The following is a 21,588-nucleotide window of genomic DNA, read 5'->3' as shown; positions in this document are numbered from 1 at the left end:
TGCTGAGCTAAATCCCCAGCCCCTCTTTTTGGTCTTTTTGAGACAGGGTCTTGCTATGCAGTTCAGGCTGGCCCTGAGCTCACTTTATAGCCCAGGCTGGTCTCGAACTCACAATGATCCTCCTGCCTCAGCCTCCCAAGTGCTGGGATTACAGGCGTGCTCCACCACGCCTGGCAAGTTTTTATTTCTTTAATTTTAAATCTCTTTTCTCTCATGGTTAAAATTTGCTTCCTAACACTAACAAATTACTTACTTCATTTATTCTGCAGTGCACTTGAAGTCCAGTTGGATTTATACTTTTCACTAATACTATTTTTATGTTCTTATCAGATTAATATAGTGCTGAAATTAACACATTTACCTCCTCTGCCAAGTTACGCTCTTGATCTCTGTGAGTTTCCACTTGATTATACATCTCAGAGATTTTATATGATGGAAGGAATCGTGATTGCAATGACAACTATAACCAAGTACACACAAGGTGCAAGATTCCTTTGTTCAGATGAAGCATGCCCCCTTTCAAAAGGTAAACATTAAGGTATAAAATCAAACGATCAAGCAATTTGTCTAATTCCAAATGATATTTACAATTTAGTTACTAACCACAATGTAGTAAAAGAATAAATTTCATATCTTCAAGTGTTTATAATTTATTTTGCGTAATCTTGAAAAAATTCTTCCTCCCCTTTGTACCCACTAGCAATTTTAAATGCTCTTATACTGCAGAAGTTCCAGTTCTTTTGATACGTTGTTTTATGACAGCTTACTCATGCTGTTCCCTCTCCATTTAATGTGCTCTCCTCATACTTTGGCTTCACCAGTTCAGCCTTTCTGCAGGACATCTTTTCTGTTTATCACCCGTTATGGTTTGTGTCTAGATGTTCCCCTAAAGCCTCATGGGATCGATCATAGGTGGGGCTTTTCAGAGGTGGCTGGATCTAGAGAGTGTGACCCTGGGATTGATTTATGGTGCAATGCTGGGATGAAGGGTGCTAAGATTAAGAGTGTGAGTGCTACCCCCTAAGGGCAGGGAGCCTGGATAAAATACAAGGGACTGAAAGAAAGAGCTGTGATCTTGCCTATTGCTGCTCATTGATTTTTGTGTATGGCTTTGCTTCTGCCTGCCTGAACTGCTTCTCCTCTGCAATACACTTTGCCGTGCCACCCTGCCATGGAGCCAGCCAACAATAAACTGAAACCTCTGCAAACTTCGAGCCAAGCACACCTTTTCTCTTTCAACTTTGGGCATTGGGTATTTTGTCTCAGCAACAAGAAAAGTAACTAACTGAGCTGGATGCACCTCTTCTCTTCTCTCTGTACACTGTACAAATGAATTCCACATGTGGAGAGCATGCTTCTCATTGACACACATAGAAACTGTGTTTAAGCATCCAGTGTTTAATACACCAGTGCCTTAGCACAGTGCCTGGCAAGAAACAGCCACACAATAAATGTTGGTTGATTTTTCTGAAATCAACTAACAAGTGATTTCAGTGCAAAACTGAATCAATTATACTTGGAATTAGATTAATATTAAATGATTGAACATAGGTAAATTTGAAAGCAAATTTACCTTACCACTGCTTTCTTTCAGGATTTCAGTATATCAGAGTGCACATGCCTGGTGCTACAGAATCTGCAACAGTAAGAAATGACTTTTTGTGTAACCTGTGTTCATCTCCACTTCAAGAAGACAGAAAATTTAGAGTACTTGGTGGTAAAAATGCATTTATGCTTTTGGAATTATGATTTTTAAAATAGTATCCAATATTTTAATATAAAAATTAAATTGAATATATATTCTAATAATAAATGTTTTATTCTTTGCCTGAAGATAAACAGATAGTTGAAATAATTACCACAAAAGCACTTCATGCTTTTCAAGGATGTTCTAAAAACCAGCCCTTTAGGTTTCAGTCTTTTACAATCTTCCTAAGAGGTATGTAAATTCTGTTTAAACTCAAAATTGCTAAAAGTACAGAATTGACTTATTTATGCATATATGTTAAGAATGTGTTTCTATACCTTTAAAATGACGAGGCAGTTTATTCTTGAGTTTTTTTTAAAGTCATATTTAGTTAATGTATCAATTATTCATTCAGGCATACAATATTCATTTTTTAAAAATATTAGCCCTCACCTGCTATGTCCCAATAACTATGCTGATCCTCAGGTTCATAGCCATTTAAGGTAACAATCCCTCATTTTTTTGTATCCGTTTGTCATTGTTAAGACTGGGGTTATTGTTTTAGTATACAAACTTCACAAAACTAAAAACTTTGGTTTTTCCTTCATGCAATAAAAACTCGAATATTTTTAAATGAAGGAGCATTCACATTTGATTATCTATTGAGAACTACATGGCTAAGTACCTATGACTAGATAGTATGCCATGGAGGAGGAGGTCACTGAGTATCAGTCACTCAGAGAAGAAGTAAATCTTCACCGAGAAGCCAGGACTATGAGAATGACGATGGGGCTGAAACTTTTTCTTTTGACTGAAACTGGAGAAATTAAAACTGTTCAGAAAGAGAGCTCTTTGATGCAAACCATGTAGAGGAAACAGAGGAATTAGGAACGTGTACACTTAAAAAGGAACTCTTTTCCCCATGATCTAACAAGGATGAAGCATATAAACCGAGATGATAGGAAGTACTTTTTACATCACAATTATTTTTATTGAGTTTATTGGTACAATTTAGATGTACATAATGATCACATTCCTCATAGGGAACTTGTACCTGTACATGATATATCTTAGTTCCTCTTAGTCCCCATTCCTCTTCCTTCCCTTCATCCCCTTTTCCCCTCCTTATTTACAAATCTTTGTTTCCATTTTATCCTTCTGTTGTCATTTTTTCTTTTTTCTCCCTTCCACCCCATCCCCTGTTCCCCCTTTCTTTTGAACAATTTCTTATTTCATTATATTTATTATACTTATTGGTTCTTATATACACTTTCTCATTCCAGAGAGTTAATGCGATATTTACACATATGTGTCAAATTTATTTCACTTAAGAGTATGGTCTCAAGGTCCATCCATTTATCTAGAAATGTCTCAAGTTTATCCTTCTTTATGGCTAAGTAGTACTTCATTGTATTTTTAAAAACATCTTTTTTATCCATTCATCAGTTGATGGGCACTTGGGTTGTTTCCAAGATTTAGCTATTCCAAACTGTGCTGCTATAAACATGGGTGCACATATATCACTGTGATATAATGCTCTTTTTTTGTCTTTTTGAGACAGCGTCTTGCTATGCAGTTCAGGCTGGCCTTGAGCTCACTTTGTAGCCTATGCTTGTCTCGAACTCACAGTGATCCTCCTGCCTCAGCCTTGTGAGGGCTGGAATTGCAAGCATGCACCACCATGCCCAGCTGATACAATGCTTTTAATTATTTTGGGAAGATACCAAGAATGGGAATAGCTGAGTCAAATGGGACCTCTAGTCCTAGTTTTTTGAGGAATCTCCACACTGATTTCCACAGTGGTTGCACCAGTCTACACTCCCACCAACAGTGGAAAAGTGCTCCTTTTCCTCCAAAGCCCCACCAGCATTTATTATTGCTTGATTTCTTGATAATAGCCATTCTTTCTGAAGTGATATGGAATCCCAATGTTGTTTTAATTTGCATCTCTTAAATGAACAGTAATGTTGAATATTTTTTCAATATTTGTTGTTCGTACTTCTGAGAAGTATCTGTTCATTTCTGATGCCCATTTTTGGTTTGGGTCTTTAAATTTGGGGGTCTGATTTTTTTCAGTTCTTTATATCTTCTAAATATTAGCCCCTTCTCTTAAGAGCAACTGACTAAGATTTTTTCCACTCTATGGATTGTCTTTTCACTCTGTTGGTGATTTCTTTTGCTGTGCAAAACTTTTTAATAAGATGAGATTCCAGTTGTTGATTCTTTGCAGTATTTCCTGTACCATTGGAGTTCCGTTCATGAGCCAACATAGTCAAAATGGCCATACTTCCAAAATTGTTGTACAGATTTAATGCAATACTAATCAAAATACCATAGCATATCTTATAGAACTAAAGAAAACATTCCTAAAATTCATTTGAAACCAGAAGAGATCTAGAATAGCAAAAACAATTCTAGGCAACAAAGGCAAGGAAGGGGGCATCACAATTCCTGCCTTGAAATTGTACTAGAGAGCTACTGGGATTAAAACAGCATGGTACTGGCAAAAAAACCAGACCTGAGTATCAGTGGAACAGATTAGAAGATGCAGACACAACTCCAAACACACTCAGCCACCTAATCTTTGACAAAGGGGCCAAACACTGAAAGAAAGATAGCTTCTTTAATAAGTGGTGCTGGAAAAGCTGACTTTCCACATGCTGAAGACTAAAACTAGACCCATGTCTATCATTGTGCACTAAACCAAAATAAAAATGGATCAAACATTTAAATATTAAAACAAAAATACTAGGTCTTCTGGAAGAGAGAATAGGTGCAACCCTTGAAGACATAGGTGTATACAGCAATTATTATGTGCCAAGCATTCTTACATTACTGTTTCCACTTTATGATGTGGAACCTAAAGCATAGATAGGTTAACAATTTGCCTAAAGTCACATAGCTCATAAACTGTGTAGCCAAGATGCACACTGAGGCAATCAGCCTTAAAGTCTGTGGTTTTAACTATATCATTATATACTATATGTAGTTACATACATATAAAATGTGCATTGCAATATAAAAATGTAAGTTGCCATCTGATTTGCATTTTTGTAGAAAACATTTTCTGTAAAGAAACTTCCCAAATAATTTTTTTAAATTAAACAAGTAAAAGCAGGCCTTTTTTTTTGGTACCAGGAATCAAACTCAGGACCTTGCACTTGTCAGGCAGGTGCTGTGCCGCTGAGTTATAGCCCCAGCCCTAAGCAGCCTTTTGAGTTGACATTAGAAGAGACACACAGACCGTCCAGTCTCCTTTCCTTCCTTTTGATCTTTCTGTAACCTGAGGACACATCCACCAAACTCTAAGAGTTCATGAAATATTTAAAAACTATTTACTAGTTGGGCGTAGTAGTCCATGCTTGTAATCCCAGCATTTGGAAGGCTGAGGTAGGAGGATTGCCACAAGTTCAAGGCCAGTATGGACTACACAGTGAGTTCAAGGCCAGCCTGAACTCCATAGAGGACCTTGTCTCAATATCCTGCCTATATCTTGTGCTCTGAATAACTAGTACAAAGACAACAATGTGTGATGTTTTAATTATTGTAACTCTCCTAACCTGTTTTGAAATTGTTTTATTGTTATTTTTTCTCTTTAAAATAAAAAAGAAGGTAGCACAACAAAAGAAAACCCTCCCCAAAACTATTTACTTATAGATATAATAGTCTTTGCTTTTATTTTCATCTTGTAATTCATTCTTTATTCTTTAGTTATTTTTAGGGTTTTTATTTGGTTGGTTGTTTGGGGGATTTTAGTGTTTGTGATTTTTTTTGCTATTGTTTGTTTTGTTGTGGGTGGTAGTACTGAGAATTGAACCCAGCGAGCACTGAGCTATACTCAGCCCTTTTTATTTTTTAAGTTTGAGACAGGGTCTCACTAAATTGTCCAGACTCTCCTTGAATTTGTGATCCTCCAGCTTCATCTCCCAGGTAGCTGGCCTTAGAGGATTTCCCGTTAGTGTTTGTTTTTACTTTCTCAACTTTTTGAGCCTGATTCTTCCCTATCAGTTTACAGGTATACCAGTGTGCTCTTTAGTATTAAGAAGGAATAGAGGAAAAGATCACTGATCTTCTGCACAGAGAGAACTTTATACTTGCAAACCTCTTGTAAACCTTTCTTTCATGATTTTGCAAGGAAACAACTTCCAATGGTGCAACAGAGGATCAAAGCTTTTAGTGTGTTTTTCAAATTGAACTTATACAAAAGCTTTACCCATTCTGTATGTGTAACTGAAGAACCTAACCCTGTGTAGAAGGATAGACTTTAGAAGCAAGCTGAAATAGAATGAGTTTCAGTTCTGCCATTAACTAGATATGTAGCCTTGTGTAATTTACTTACCTTTTCAGCTTCCTTTATGAACAAAGTGGAAATAATATCTACTTTAAAGTTTAAAGTGGTATAATATACATACATATATCTTACAAATATTATAGGCAACGAATGGTACTTTCTAAAATTATTTTCTTTCCAAATAATAGTATTGCATATAAGGTCATTTTATTAACATTCCTTGCCATTTAATAGAAAGATGTTTCATTTATACAGAATAAATTTTTACTCTTGACTGTAGTATAGAAGAGTACTATCACATGCTTCTTGGGTAATTCCTGTTACACACAAGTATAAAATAAATCAGGAAACTGCCTCAGTTTACATTATTGACATTATATATGGATATTATACTAAACAAAATTAACTACTTTATTACTTACCCCACCACTAAATTACTGGTTCTAGATGTTTGAAACATATGATTATGTACTATTTTCTTCTGTTTTTAAAATTTTAGATGAATTAGTAAACAAAATAAATATAGGAAATGAGTATAAAATTATTGGAATTCCAGCCTGTGTCAAAAGCTCACAAACTGCTCTCTGCATAGAAGCAAACAGCATCATTTTTTGCAATCCAAAAGGTAAGGAAAATCATATATTAACAAACATTTAAATTTCAATGAATCCATTCAGCAAATAAGTATTATTTGTCTTTGTGCCAGCCACTCTTCTGAGCACTAGGGATACAGGACAGCCAGGTTCCTGCTCTTAAGTCATGTAGTAGATGGTCAATAAAAAGTAGAAACAATCCATACTATCATTTCTGACAGTAAATGTCATGAAGAAAATGAAATGTGGATAATGTTGTACAACTTTGATGCCTAACAGGAGGATTTTATTGTCTTCAACACAGAACTTGTGGATAGGAAGGAGGAGAACAAAGACATCTTTGTCAAGCTATGACAGTTTTGTATCTTGGTGGCCCTAACAGAATGTTATGGGAACATAACATTTTACATTAAATTTTACTTATAGGGACAAAATTTACTGCTTTTATCTGTATTAGAACAAAGAACAACAGCTATAGGGAGGGGGAAGTTTGGGAAACTTGACATTTTCTTTTTAAATCCTGCTTCACAGGTATGTGCCCCTGAGCCTGGCTCTTTTTTTTTTTTTTAAGTGAACAAAAATGTTGAATAAACTAAGCACTAATGGACTGTAGATAATTTAGTGATCTTTTTCTATTTTCCAGTGTTAAGTATTTCAAGATTTACTAATCTGGTAGCAGAACATAATTTAGATGTAAGTAGAGAGATATGCTTTCTTATGTTGCCCTCCAGATTAAAGCAGATTTAACCATTCGTGTGTGGCAAGAGTCAGACTAAGGCAGGCCTCTCTCAGGCCATGAGCATGAGTGAGTAGAGGAAATCATGATGCAGTCTATGACCACGGGCCAAGTGGAAGGAGGAAAGAACTGCAGTATGCATGCACAGCCATTGCCCCACACTGACTATTGAATAAATTACTTGTGGTGTTAGTCAGCTTTTCATCTCTGAGACCAAGCACCTAAGAAGAACAACTGATAAGAGGAAAGAGTCACAGTTGCAGAGGTTTCAGCCCATGGTTAACCAGTTCCATTGCTTTCAGGTCTGTAATGAGACCGAAACAGCATGCAAAAGGGTGTGGCAAATGATAGCTACTCACCTGGTGGAGCTGGGAAGCAGAGAAAAAGGGGAAAAAACAGAGAAGAAGGGGTTTTAGACAAGATATACCCTTCAAAATCATGCTCCTGGTGATCCACTAATTCCAACTGGGCCCTACCTCCTAATTGGCCATTTAGCTACCAACTCATCAGTGGGTTAACCCACTGATGAGGTGAGCACTTTCGTGATCCAGTCACCTTTCTAGGCCCCACCTGAGAACATTGCTGCATTAAGGATAAGCCCTTAATGCAAGCGTTTGGGGGGAACACTTCATATTTAAGCCAGAACACTTGTACTTTTCAGGAATTGGAGAAAATGAGGAATAGAGAAGAACTAGGTTGTTACAGTATAGTATAGTACAGTGATTTCAGAATGCAAAATACAAATGATTCCTTTAAGCTACAACATTCCAATACTTCACATTAGTTCTTTAAGGTAATATTATTTCAAACATAGAAATATAGGAGCAAATACAGTAAGCAGCCGAAGAGCACCATGATCTGCCTTGCTTATATATGTCTTAAAAGGAGATTTGCCTTCAACTCATAACCAATTTATGTGGGCTCATTAAGTGACTATTTCCTCTTATTACATTCTCTGAGATAGAAATAACAGATAAGCATGACCTCCAATCATAATTTAATTTTACAAAATTTGAATAGTCCATCACTAGAAGAACTATGATATTTTGGATAAGTGGAATCATATACCTATAATACTATTTTTCTTACTTTCAGTTTCTTCAGGCATTAGTGATAACTTCAATTGTCTCCTCTCCTTGACTTCTGGTTCATGCTGGAAATTTACAGCAATACTTGCCAATATCTTTGCATCACAAATTGTTCCTCCTGGGACTTACAATTTGCTCAAGTTGTGCCTGTTGATGAGTCTAGTACAGACAAGTGATTGTAAGAAGGAACTAGAAAATTGTCTGGATATTTTAATTATAACAAGTGATACTCTACTTGTAGACAGGTAAAATATATGCCATGATTTTTTCAAAGCGTAAGTTGGTTGCAGAATTGCATAAGTACTTCCCATTAGTATTATTACAATGTGAAATTTTAATCTGAGAACTGTAAGTATTTAAATCAATTTTCATCAATGAAGTTGAAAAGTTTTTAATCATGGCTTGAGAACTGGGATATTTCTTTCCACATTTTGAGAATCTAACCACTCAAAATTTCAACCTATTCCACCACTCAGACCTTTACAAATACAGTAAATGCATCTTCTTTAGGCTCCTTCCAAATCCACTCCTTAGACAAGTGTTCTGCTTTTGTACCTTGTTTTCATATTTAAATAAACTTCCCCCAAGAGCCAACAAGCCATTTTCTTCTTTTCCTTATACATATCATTCAGTAATAATTTTCACTACCCCCAAACAAGACTATAAAAAGTGTAAAAGTCACTGGGACTCTTTTGGGGGGAGTATCTACTTAGCATTTAGAGACTCCCTTCTAGCAAGTACACTTTTTAAAAAGTTACTTAAATGTTCATAAATGTAGGAATAAACTCTGTTAATATCTTGTATGTCATTCTAAAGCAAATGAATTTATGGAAAGAATTTGAAATTTTTGAAACTTCAAATTAACCTGCACATGGTGGTACACATAATCCCAGGTGAGGCAAGAAGATAGCAAATTCGAAGTCAACCAGGGCAACGTAGGGAGACCCTGTCTCAAAAGATAAAAAATATTCTGTAATCCCATCACTTGGGAGGCTGATGGGAGGATTGCCATGAGTTTGAGGCCAGCCTAGACTAAACACTGAGTCCAAGGCCAACCTGAACTATACGGAGAGACCCTGTCTCAAAAAACATAATAAGATTGAAAAAGATGGGAATGTAGCTGAGTAGTTCCTGGATTCAGCCTACACACACACACAGAGAGAGAGAAAGAGAGAGACAAAAAGAGGGACAGAGAACCGAAAAACTAAAAACTAAACACTTCAAGTTAGATTAACATAATTGAATAACGTTTTATTAAAATTAAATAATCACTAGCTCAGGAGGTCAAGACCAATGTGACCCACATAGTGAGAACCTATCTATAATTGTTCTAATTAAAATTTTAAAATATCTATAAATGTATACCATCTCCATTTTCTAACTTCAGTAGTTTGGGATTGCTCAGCATTAAAATTTGTTTAAAAGCTCCTCAGTGATTTTAACGCAGTCTAAGGCTGAAAACCACTGTTTTATAGGCTTGAAAAGTTTCTTTGTAATTTCAGTCCCTCATATATCTTTCTTTATTAGTGTATGTTTGTGACATACAATATTATATTCATCATGGAGAATTGATCATATAGAGATCATATTTTAATCCTTTTTTCCTCATTTCATGTACCTTTAAGCTCCCATTTGAAGACTTTTTATAGTGTCTGATTATCCCCATCTGAGTACTACTCAGCCTCTTTTGCACTGCAAGTCTGTGCTGCTCCTCAGTTGACTGCATCAGCAACAGATCTCTGTGGCAACCATTTTAGAGCTAAGCTGAAATAATTATGTTCCTTTCTCAGAATTTGAAGTGAAGAGAATGAGGCAATTAGCAAAGTTAGAAACTAAGAGGGTATATCTAGAGTTGCTATGATACAAAAGCAGCAGAAATAGTCATGATGGGACATTAGCAAGCCTAATGTAAAATTTTGAATATGCAAAAGAAAGCAATCCCTAAAAAAAGAATAACCCAGAAGCTTTCTCTGACTTCTTTCCAGGAAGAAATAATATTCCCCTATGAGTATTCTCGATACATTACTTTAGTACCTATTACATTGTGTATTAGTTTTTTATGTTTGTCTTCCTAGGCTATGAACTGTCTAAGTTAAGAACCAAGGTTACGGATGTTTTTAACCTAGTACATATATTATGGGTGCTCAGCAGACGCTGAATCAAATTTAATTGTGTAACTGTTAACATATATGACTTCTAAATGTCAAATATTAAATAGTAATAATGACTGATTTATTTTTCCTTTAGACTTTTGAATTTTAGCATAAACCTTGTTCCCCGTGGTATACATCATCCAGTCTCTGCTGAAATTTTTCCTACTCTATCCAGAAATAAATATGGAACTGGAGCAGTTAGCATTCAAGCTGGCAGTGCTTTGCTAGCTAAAGGTGGTGTCTGCTTTATAGGAGACTTATGCTCACATAAAAAAGATAAACTTGAACAACTTCAATCAGGTAAACAATATTTTTAAATTAATTGTTACCTATTTAACTTAGGCTTATTAGTGCCAAGGAATTACTTAACAGTAAAGATAATAGTGCACATGTTTTAGGAGTTGAGAAACTATATTAAATGTCATTTCTCATTTTAGTTTCATAAGAAAAAACAAGAACTTAACATATAAATGCATTGTTTTAGCCTTTGCTTTAAGTTGTACTTACACATGACTTTACACTGGGCCAGATTTATTTCTTCTTCATAATGCACTAGCTAAGACTTTCAGTTCAATGTTGAAAAGTGCTGGTGAGAAGTTATATTCTAGCCTGGCTCCTGATCTTAGTGGGAAAACTTCAAGGTTCTCACCATTAAGTATGATGTTAACTGTATGCTTTTTGTAGATATTTTGGAACATTTTTTAGGAAGTTCTGTATTCATATTTGCTGAAAGATTTTTATTGTGAATGGGTGTTGGATTTTGTCAAATGCAGTTTTTTGCAACTATTAATATGATCATGTGACATTTCTCTTTTAATTTATTGATATGATAGCTTATATTAAATAACTTTGAGTGTTGAGCCAGCTCTGCATACATAATGGATAAATTTCATTTGGTTGTGGTGTATGAATATTTTTATACATCGTTGGATTTGATTTATTATTCTGTTGAGGACTTTTACATTTATGTTCATGAGAGATACTGATCTGTAGTTTTTTTATGTCTTTGTCTAGTTTTGGTAATAAGGTAATGGTGGTTAAGTCAAATTTATGACTAACAAGGTTGTGGACAGCTGTGAACTGGCCAAATAGCAATCAGGGCTTTGCCTCTTGGCACCAGAATAAATATACAAGAATTCTCAGGGCACATAGTATATTGATTCACCTAACAGGAGCAAACATACACTAATGTGGTCAATTGATTATCTTATTTTATTTTATTTTATTTTATTTATTTTTTGGCAGTGTCAGGGATCTAACCCAAGGCCTTGAGCATGCAAGGCAAGTACTCTGCTACTGAGTTACATACCCAGCCCTGGTTGGGTGACTTTTTACCATACTACCAAAGAAAAATGATAGTGGAACGTCTTTGTACAGTCGGACCTCAGTTCATGAGTTTAATTCTTTCCACAGTCCTGGGCACAAACCAGATTGAATGCAAACTGAATCAAATGCAGTGATTAGGTTCAGTGTTGACCTTATGAGGAAATTTGGTTTGGTTCTCATCCAATTCAGTTTGGAACCAGAATCATGGAAACATTTAAGTTCATGAACCAAGGTACCACTGTAGGTCAGAAAAATTAATCTCAGCTCAAACTCACAGTTATGTACAGTAATGAATTTGAGATGGATCATAAAGCTAAATGTGAAAAACTAAAACTATAAATCTGCTAGAAGAAAACATAGACTATCTTCATGACAAAATGTAGGAAATATTTTTTAGACAGGACTCAGCACTAAACATTAAAGAAAATAAGAAGTTGGGCTTCCCCAAAACTAGAGAGTTGCATACATTAAAAGTCCTCATTACAAATATGAATGGTGGCTAGAAATACGATGGTAGAGCAGTAAGTGCCAGCACCTTGGCTTCTCCAGGACAAAGTGTCTGGAGGACAGTGGCTGGGATTGGAACCAAAGTGAGAGAAGTATACTTGGGAACCACAAAGGCACTGACAGAGGAGAAGAAAATAGTATTAAGTGATACAAAAGAGGTGGTCCATGGTGCAGAGCAGAAACCACGGCACTGCCTATAGCAGCTCGTTACCTACCAGTTGGGAGGCAAAGTGAAATTAGTAATGTCTCTTCTCACAGAGAACTGTTTCAAGAGCAGGAGAATCTTACAAAGTTAGTGACAGTAGGAAGAATAGGAAACACTGGCCCAGAGTCAATAGTTGGTGAGTGACTAGGGTACAAGTACCTGATGACATAGTCATGAGGAGCAGGGTCTGGTGGGAACACCATTGTGGGGAAAGGTTGGGTGTTTGAACCACAGTCTCAGAACAGCCCCTTGGCTGCTTCACACTGCCATGTTACCAGAGGGGATGAGGGACAGACAGTCATGAGAGACTGCTGGCAGTCGGAGAGCAGGCTGAGGGAAGGCCAGGGAGAAGCAGGGACTGGTGATCACAGGTTTTGTTCCTGGAGTCAGACACCAGTTTCAGCCTGAGTTAGACAGTATTGGAGGCTCACACTGGAACCATGTTCCCACTGCTAAAGGGAGACCCCGAAAAAGAGTCTTGTGTTACGTTATTTCTCAGCTGGACATGATAGATACCACTATAATGGATTAGCCTGTTACTGTCGTAGTTGAATTGATTGCATAGGAATAATCCTGACTCATTGCATAATTTAGTGCTAGGGAACTTGTCTGCTGAATCCATTATCACACCCAGGGAGAAGTACAGCAAGAGTTCCTAACCCAAGAACTCAGACTGGCTTAAACTCTGCAAGAATGGCTGCAACCTGGCAGAAGGAAGTCCTAATTCTGAGTTAACTTCAGTATTGTGGTGGAGGGATCAGAGGAGCAATTGGGGTGTGAGCGCTCAGACTCTCTAGCAAAGAAGCTACTCATGAATCACATATATCATGTCTTACTGGGATATCTAATTTGTGTTCCCATCGGACACTTATTTGTTTAAGTTTTTGTATGCTTCTTGCATTATTTAGCAAGGTGAGGTTATGTTACGGTCTTTTATGGTTTCATGTATATATTAGCTTGTTACTGTTGTATATTTGCTCTTTCATTGGCTCTAATTTAATAGGTATCTGGGTTCTCTTCCTCATCTAAGCTCTTTATTCAGTTTCTCCACCTCAAACCTCTAAGAGAATATTATTAACATATATCTTTATTCTTTTTCCAAGCACATAAACTCCCCTCAGGTTTTAAATTCACCATAGTTAGCCCCCTCACAGTCACTGCGACCTTCACTAGTATAATTCCTCGATCTTCCCCATCTAAGCTTTAGACTCTTCTATGTCTTACCTACCTTATTGTCTGCCCTATAAGCAAGTTCCTTAACCATGTAGCTTTCCTTAATCACAAAGTGAACCTCCTTTCTCCCATATCTTGCCCTTGCCCCCCAAAACTATCCTCTGAAAATTCTCAATACTAAACCTTAATTCAACTAAAAATACTCCAATAAAGTAAGACCCACATCAACTTTTTCTTATAATCTATCACTTGAGTCCCCTTCAAATCTCCCCCTTAGTACCTAACACTACTCTCCAAACAGCCCCCATTCTCCCCAGCCCATCTCACCTTTCTCACTGCAGAACAATCACAAATAACAAACATAGTGTGCTATAGAGAGTAGACAAAGAGGGATAGAATAACTGCAAGAACCGTCATGCAGAAGTAAGATTAAACCTGTGGATCCTGTTATAAATAGAAGAAATTCTTTCAGCAAGACATAGGGACAGATTCAAAGTCACTTAAACTAAACAACAGGAGTAAATGCTAGCACTGGACATACAAAGCTAAAAATTATCCACAGGGAGGCAACATTCTACTAAAAAGCTCCATATAAGCCACAAACTCTTCTCACTTCTCTAGTCCCCAACCTGCAGTACCCCAAAAAAAGACAGGAGAAAAAAGAGGGGGCTACATATAATTAAAAGATAGAAAAATGATAGATGATAGATGGATAGATAGATATATAGTTAGATACAAGTAGGATACTTTATACAGATATAAGTAGCATACTTTACAAATCTAGAGAAAACAATACTAAAATGCATATGAAATCAATAAGAGACCTAGAGTAGCAAAAGCAATTTTGGGCAACAAGAGCAAAGCAGGATGCATTATTATACCTGATTTCAAGCTATACTACAAAGCAGTAGTGACAAAAATGGCACAGGACTGGTACAAAAACAGACACATGGAGCAATGGAACAGAATTGAGGATACAGAAACCTCTTCAGACATAGTTAACAATTTAGTCTTTGACAAAGGGTGCAAAAGCATATGTTGGAGGAAAGATAGCCTACTGAACAAGTAGTTGGGAAAACTAGTTATCTGCTTGCAGAAGAATGAAACTGGCCCCTTATCACTCACTGTATACTAAATTTAAATCAAAATAGATCAAAATCTAAACATTAAAATGGAAATACTGAACCTTCTGCAAGACAAAAGAGATAAAACACTTGAAGACATAGATGTAGGAAAGGATTTTCTAAATAGAACCTCAGTTGTGCAAGAAATAGCAGGAAGAATCAACAAACAGCATTACATCAGACTAAAAAGCAAAAGAATCAATCAGTATAGTTAAGAGACAACCTACAGAATGGAAAAAAAAATTTGCCAGCTGCTCCTCAGACAGAGAACTAATATCTAGAATATACAAAAAACTGAAAAAACTAAACCATCTAAAATTAAAGATCATGAAATGGGAAAGAGAAATGAACAGACACTTCACAGAGAAAGAAATACAAATGGCCAACAAATATATGAAAAAATGTTCAGCCTCTCCAGCTATTAAAAAGATGCAGATTAAAACAATGCAAAGTCCCGTAAACTTTTGTCACTTTGTATATCTTGTATTAAATGTGTTTCTCTAGTAAAAAAAAAAAAAAAAAAAAAAAAAAGACAATGTGAAGATTCCATCTTACTCTGGAAAGAATGGCAGTCATTGGGAAATTAAACAATAATAAATGCTGGTATGGCTTCTCCATTGTTGGTGGAGATGCAAAGTAGTACAACCATTATGGAAATCAGTATGGAGGTTTCTTAAAGAACTGAAATGAGAAATTCCATATGACTCAGCTAACCCCCTCCTAGGTATCATCTCCAAAGAGCTGAAGTCATCAAAGTACAGTTATACATGCCTACCAATGTTTATAGCAGTGCAATTCATAATAGCTAAATATTGGAAGTAGCCTGTGTACCTACCAATAGACAATTGGACAAAGAAAATGTGATATCTATATGTAATAGAAAACTACTTAGCTATCAAGAATGACACATTTGAGATATTTGAAGGAATATGGATGCACCTGGAAAATATTGAGTGAAATAAATCAGACACACAAGCTTAAATTCCATATGGTATTTCTCATTTGAGTGAGGCCAAGTACAAACAAAAAAATGATATAAAATGAATAGAAAGGGACAAGGGGACAGATCTCTTGCAATAGGGAAGTGGTCCAAGGGAACAAGGGTGAAAGGTGAGGAGGAGGGGAAAGAGAAATAAGAATAAAGATGTGCTATATACAGGAGCCTAATAACCCCAATTAATATAAACACTATATGACAAAGCATGAGCTTAGAAAAATAATATCGACAAGTATGAAAAAAGAGATGGGGAAAACAGTGGGGAGGAGGCAGGGGAGGGAAGGGAAGGGGATTAAAAAGGAAACATGCTGTAATATGTACATGTAACCACTCCCCAAAATGATTATAAACTGCATAAATTGCAAACATATGCTAAAAAAAGGAATTGAAAAAATATGACTAGTACTCCGGGAGGTGGCACACACCTGTAATTCCAGCACTCCGGGAGGCTCAGGCAGGAGAGTTGCAAGTTTGAACTCACCCTGGGCAACTTAGTAAGACTCTGCCTCAAAATGAAAAATAGAAAAAGGGCTGGAGATGTAGCTCAAAACAAAAGCCCTGGGTCCAAATCTCTAGTGCCACAGAAAAAGAAAAGAAATAGGAAATATTAGAAAAAAGAAAAGTGGGTAGCTAGGCAAAGAAAAGAATGACAATAATTACATTTTTACCTAGGATATATAACCAGAATATAAGTCAGAAACTTAAAATACAACCTTTGGGCTCAGTGGTAGAGTATAGGCCCAGCATCTGTGTGTACCTGGGACTAAAGCACCAAACCAAAACAAAAGCATTTTTAAAAAATGGACAGAAAACTTTGTTAATGCTTGAGGCTAGATGTCCCCTCAACCCTCAAGCAGTCATGGGTGGGCTTTTTCAAAGACTCTGAATCTAGAGCGTGTAGTTAATTCATGGTGCAATGCTAGGATTAATGGTGTTAGGATTAAAGGTTGGTGATTAGTAAATCAGTCCACTGTTTGGCTTGGCACTGCCCTAATCCCAGTAACCTGGATGCAGTATAAGGGGCAGAAAGAGGATTGGCTTGTTCCTTGCTTGCTTTGCTACCTTCAGCTCGCCATGAACTGTTTCTCTTCCGTGATGCCCATGTGCCAAGCCACGCTGCCTTGGAGTCAGCTGTTGGGCTGAAACCTCTACAAACTGTGGACTAAATGAACCTTTCCTCGTTTAACTTTATATGTCCAGTATTTTGTCTCAGCAATGAGAAAAGTAAGACAGAATGCAATAGTAACTTCACAAAGGAGAATATTAAAAATGACCATAAAGCACATGAAAGAGGACTGAACATCATGAGTCCTCAGGAAAATTAAAAGAAAAACCACAATGAGACACCAAAACTCAATGATTCAGGGTATGGAACAAGTACTTCCCTTCAGAGAAGCCTGGACTGTGGTTAAAAACTCTGCTATTACCATCTCCAACTTTTTAATAACTTTATCTGTGAACTTGTATTTTGCATAGAAATTCAATGAGAATGGAGTTTAAACACAAGCACAGGAAAATGCATCTCTCTATGTGTAGACAGTACCTTGCTGTCCTATTACAGCATTATCTTCTACAGCTTCCGTAACACACCTATTTTGGGTTTGATTTTCACTGAACTTCCACACACTACAGGTACACTGCAATTAGTGCTCATATTTTGTATCAACACATCTTCAGCTGAGAAGGTTCAGTAACAGACTCAAAAAACCATACTTTCTGTTTGAACCAGACTTGCCTTCTGTGGCTACAGATTTACCTCTTCTGAACATTTGCTATAAATGTAATTACATAACATATAGTCTCCTGTGACTGGATTCTTTTATTTAACATAATGTTTTTGAGTTTCATCCATGTTATAGCACATATCAATACTTCATTCCTTTTTATTGTGATAAAATACACATAAGACTTGTTATTTTAACAATTTAAAAGTACACAATACAGTGGCACTAAGTGCATTCACAGTATTGGTTAATTTTCACCACTGTCCATTTCCATAACATCATCCCAGACAGAAACTATATCCACTAAACATGAATCCCCTGGCTTCACCTCCCCGTAGTTCCTGGTAACATCCTGTCTCTGTGTACTTGCCTATTAATAGGATTTCATTCCTTTTTATGGTTGAATAATATTCTATAAAAGACCACTTTAGAAATCCATTCTTCTGTTGATGGATACTTGGGCTGTTTCCACCTTTGGATTTTTGTGACTAATGCTGCAACGCTTATTGATCTAAATATGTTTGAGTCCTTACTTTCAACACTTTTGAATATAACCTGGGAGTGGAATTACAGGATCCTATGGTATATTAGTGTTTTAATTTCTCTTTTGTGTGTTTATGTGATGTTGGAGATTGAACCCAGGGACTCTTCACTGAGCTGTATCTGAAGCACTTTATTTTTAATTTTGAGACAGGGTCTCATAAATTGCTAAGCTGCCCAGGCTGGGCTCAAACTTATGATCCTCCTGCCTCAGCCTCCCATAGTACTGGGCGTACAGGCATTCACCACCATACCAAGCTTTAATGTTTAACTTTTTGAGGAATTGTCAGGCTGTTTTCCTCAGGAACTGCACCACTGTATATTCCCACCAGCAATTCATGAGGGATACAATTTCTCCATGTCATCTCATTACATTTTGTGTGTACTAAAATACTTTTTAAAGAAAAAACCTTTGTATATTAGTACTTTAACAGCAGTATTATTTCTGCTTTTTAAACAAGAGGCCCAGATTTTTGTTTTACAGTGGACCCCACAAACTATGTTATTTGTCCCGACTACTAGTATGGTAAAAATTAAAAAGAGTGACAACAAAAACTGTTGTTGAGGGTCTGGAATACCTGGATACTCATATATTGCTGGCAAGAGTATCAGGTGGTACAGCCATTTTGAAAACTGCTCTGTAAGTTTCTATAAAGTTAAATATACATTTATCATATGACCTAGGAGAAAAAAAAATGGATACAAATGACAGTTGTTATAAATTTTAAAAGATTAACTTGAAAACTTTGGAATGTAGAATCCAATGAATAGAGTTAAATCCATAGATTGGGTGATTATAAAGGGTGAAGGAAAGAGAGAAAGGGAAAAATAGCATGTTTTCATTTTGGTGGTTTGGTTTGGTTTGGTTTTTGTTTAAGTGGATGAATGGTATACCATCAGTTGTGAAGTAATGAAAACAAAGCCATGGAGAAGAGGAGGATTAAATGATGGCTTTTATTTGTAACATGTTGATTTTGAAATATATTAGCCCCAGTCCTTGTAGTTCTTGTTCTTGTCTTTTCCCTACACCTTCCCAAATGGATGACCCACTTTCTATCATTGTTTTTTTAACCTAAAGTGACACTAGTTGATTTCAGTCTCCCTTGTAAGCCTGTACTATATAACCAATCTCCTAGCGTTCTGCTTATTTCACGCAGGTACCCAACTCTAATTCCACCTACATGCTTTGGACTGATAGTTCTCATCAATCATGAGACATTATACACATTCACGTTTTTTTTGTCTTGTTCTTTTTATGTCAAGTGCTCTAATTTAACAGTATCTCTCAAGACAATCAAATTTGTGTTTTCACTCTCTGAACTTTAAACAGGAAAATTTTATATAGTATTTGTTATTAACTTGTAAACATATAGGCAAAAATGAACTTAAATAATGAAAGGCTAATGTCTTCTAACTTAGTTCTGGAGAGCAGAAGCATTACAGTATACATCCCAGGAAAGAAGTTTGGGGATGATATAGATCAACAAATGACTTTTCCAGTTCAGTGCAGTTTTTGGTCTTTTGTTGATATGGATTCATCTTCAAGGAGAAATGTACAGAAAACCAACACTCTAATTGGTCAGATGGTAAAGTACATATTTATGTTATTAAAACAGTGTTCAGGGAACTTAGTCATGAATTTTAATATGTCTTTTTAATTTTTTGTTATTAACCCATTTCTATATTAAGTACTGCAATTAAATAATGACTCAGTTGTTTAAATTTGTGTGTATCCGTGTGTGTGTATGTGTGTGTGTCTGTGATGCTAGGGTCAGACCCAGGGCCTTGAGCATGCGAGGCAAGTGCTCTATGACTGAGGTACATCCTGAAAGTTTTAATGTTTTTTAGTTATGCAGATAAGATGACTAGTCAATAGAAATTTCCATTTGAGTCCGTAGTTGGAAGTCTTTAATAAGTAATATGTAAAAAAAGTATTAAGTAAAAACTTTGTAAAAGGAAATTGCTGTCCACAAGTCCCCAGGCCATTGAAAAATTGGTTTAAATTTTAATTAATAATAAAATGTTGATACTTCTCAACCTTGTACTCCTACAGTATTGGTAACAAGTAATTAAATGTTATATATATCATGATAAGTTTCTAGTTAATTTTTCCAAATTGGTCAAGGCTTACCGCTTACCTGTTACATTTTGGTTTGATGTAGAATTGCAGTTTGATTCCAGCTAACTTTGTGGAAGCATTTGGATTACTGATTAACTGCAATGAATTTTCTCCTTGCCACCCACTTCTTCCAACTGTGCAACATACCTTAAAGAAAGCCACTGATCCGGAAGGGCTACTTAATTTAGCTTCTAAACAGTTCACTACAGAAGACTTTGAAAAGGTAAAGGTAGATAAGATGGCTACCCAGAATTCGTGTCTCACCGTTTCTCAATTGAAATAGAAATGTCTTTGACCGCACATTTTTCTTCATTTAGGATTCTTTTACTCCAACTTACAGATTTTAAACATTTTAAGAACATTGTCTAGAAATTATTTGGAATTATAATTTAACGACTGTGTAAGAAAATGAATATTAAAATGTTGAATTTATTCTTTATACCACTGTCCAAATTACCATAGCTCAAAGAATCTCAATGAAAAGAAAAACAAAATAGAGTATTTTTATAGAAAATGATAGGTTGTATAAATATAAAATTATTTAAATTTTACAAATGATTCAAAGGGATTTCCCTTTTAAGAATGCCATCTATCTTAGTTACTTTTCCAATTGCTGAGACAAAATACCTGACATCCAAAGTTAAAGGAGGAACGGTTTATTTTGGTTCACAGATTGTAGAGGTTTCAGTCCATAGTTAGCTGGCTCCAAGGCAGGGTGGCATAGCGGAGAGGCATTCCATAGGAGGAACTGTCCATGCATAACTTAGGGCTTCTAATATTATTAGTAGTGTTACTATACAGTTTATAGAACTCAAGAGAATTGTGGACTATAAGGAGAGTAATGACAGGGTGCACCCAATCCAGAACATGCCCAACCCAGAATATATCTATATATTTTTTAAAAGATTCTATTTAAAATATAAATATTAAGCTGAATGTGATAGTACACACTTGTAATCCTAGCACTTTGAGAGGCTGAGGCAGGAGTATCAAATATTTAAATATGATTTAAAGTACTAACTGATTGCAAAAAGGGCACATATATTTACTCAATTTTTAATGTATGAAACTTTAAAAAATAAGCCCAGCCTGGCAAATTTAGTAATTTAGTAAGACCCTGACTCAAAATAAAACCCAACAATGTGGGAAGCTGAAGCAGGAGGACTGCCAGTTTGAGCCAGCCTGGAAATTTAGGGGCTTAGCAAGATGCAGTCTCAAAATAAAAAATAAAAGCGTTTGGCATGTAGCTGAGTGAGAAGAATTCTGGGAGAAGAATCCAGTGAGAAGAATCCTACAGATAGATAGTTTATATATATATATATATA

The 21,588-nt window shown here is 36.0% G+C and overlaps 1 protein-coding gene across 5 annotated transcripts in view; it reads left to right on the top strand.

The window, feature by feature from the left end:
* The window catches only part of Mcmdc2 (minichromosome maintenance domain containing 2), a 34,233-nt gene that overhangs the window by 5,255 nt on the left and 7,390 nt on the right, over positions 1 to 21,588 (top strand). For 4 of the 5 annotated variants that reach the window (XR_001235511.1, XM_005392144.2, XM_013518176.1 and 1 more), the window contains exons 5-12: positions 331 to 526; positions 1,595 to 1,717; positions 1,835 to 1,939; positions 6,478 to 6,603; positions 8,403 to 8,640; positions 10,643 to 10,848; positions 19,564 to 19,730; positions 20,307 to 20,486. Coding sequence is in view for 4 of the 5 variants with exons in the window: in XM_005392144.2 (XP_005392201.1) it covers positions 331 to 526; positions 1,595 to 1,717; positions 1,835 to 1,939; positions 6,478 to 6,603; positions 8,403 to 8,640; positions 10,643 to 10,848; positions 19,564 to 19,730; positions 20,307 to 20,486 (1,341 nt within the window). In the remaining variant the exon portion in view is untranslated. The remainder of the gene's footprint in view (positions 1 to 330; positions 527 to 1,594; positions 1,718 to 1,834; positions 1,940 to 6,477; positions 6,604 to 8,402; positions 8,641 to 10,642; positions 10,849 to 19,563; positions 19,731 to 20,306; positions 20,487 to 21,588) is intronic. The other variant, XM_005392145.1, reaches the window with a different exon arrangement.

The sequence above is a fragment of the Chinchilla lanigera genome, unplaced genomic scaffold, assembly GCF_000276665.1.
Source record: "Chinchilla lanigera isolate Chin_1 unplaced genomic scaffold, ChiLan1.0 scaffold00043, whole genome shotgun sequence".
NCBI classification, from domain to species: Eukaryota; Metazoa; Chordata; class Mammalia; order Rodentia; family Chinchillidae; genus Chinchilla; species Chinchilla lanigera.
Note: the sequence above shows the minus strand (reverse complement) of the source record. Positions and strands in the feature narration are given on the sequence as shown.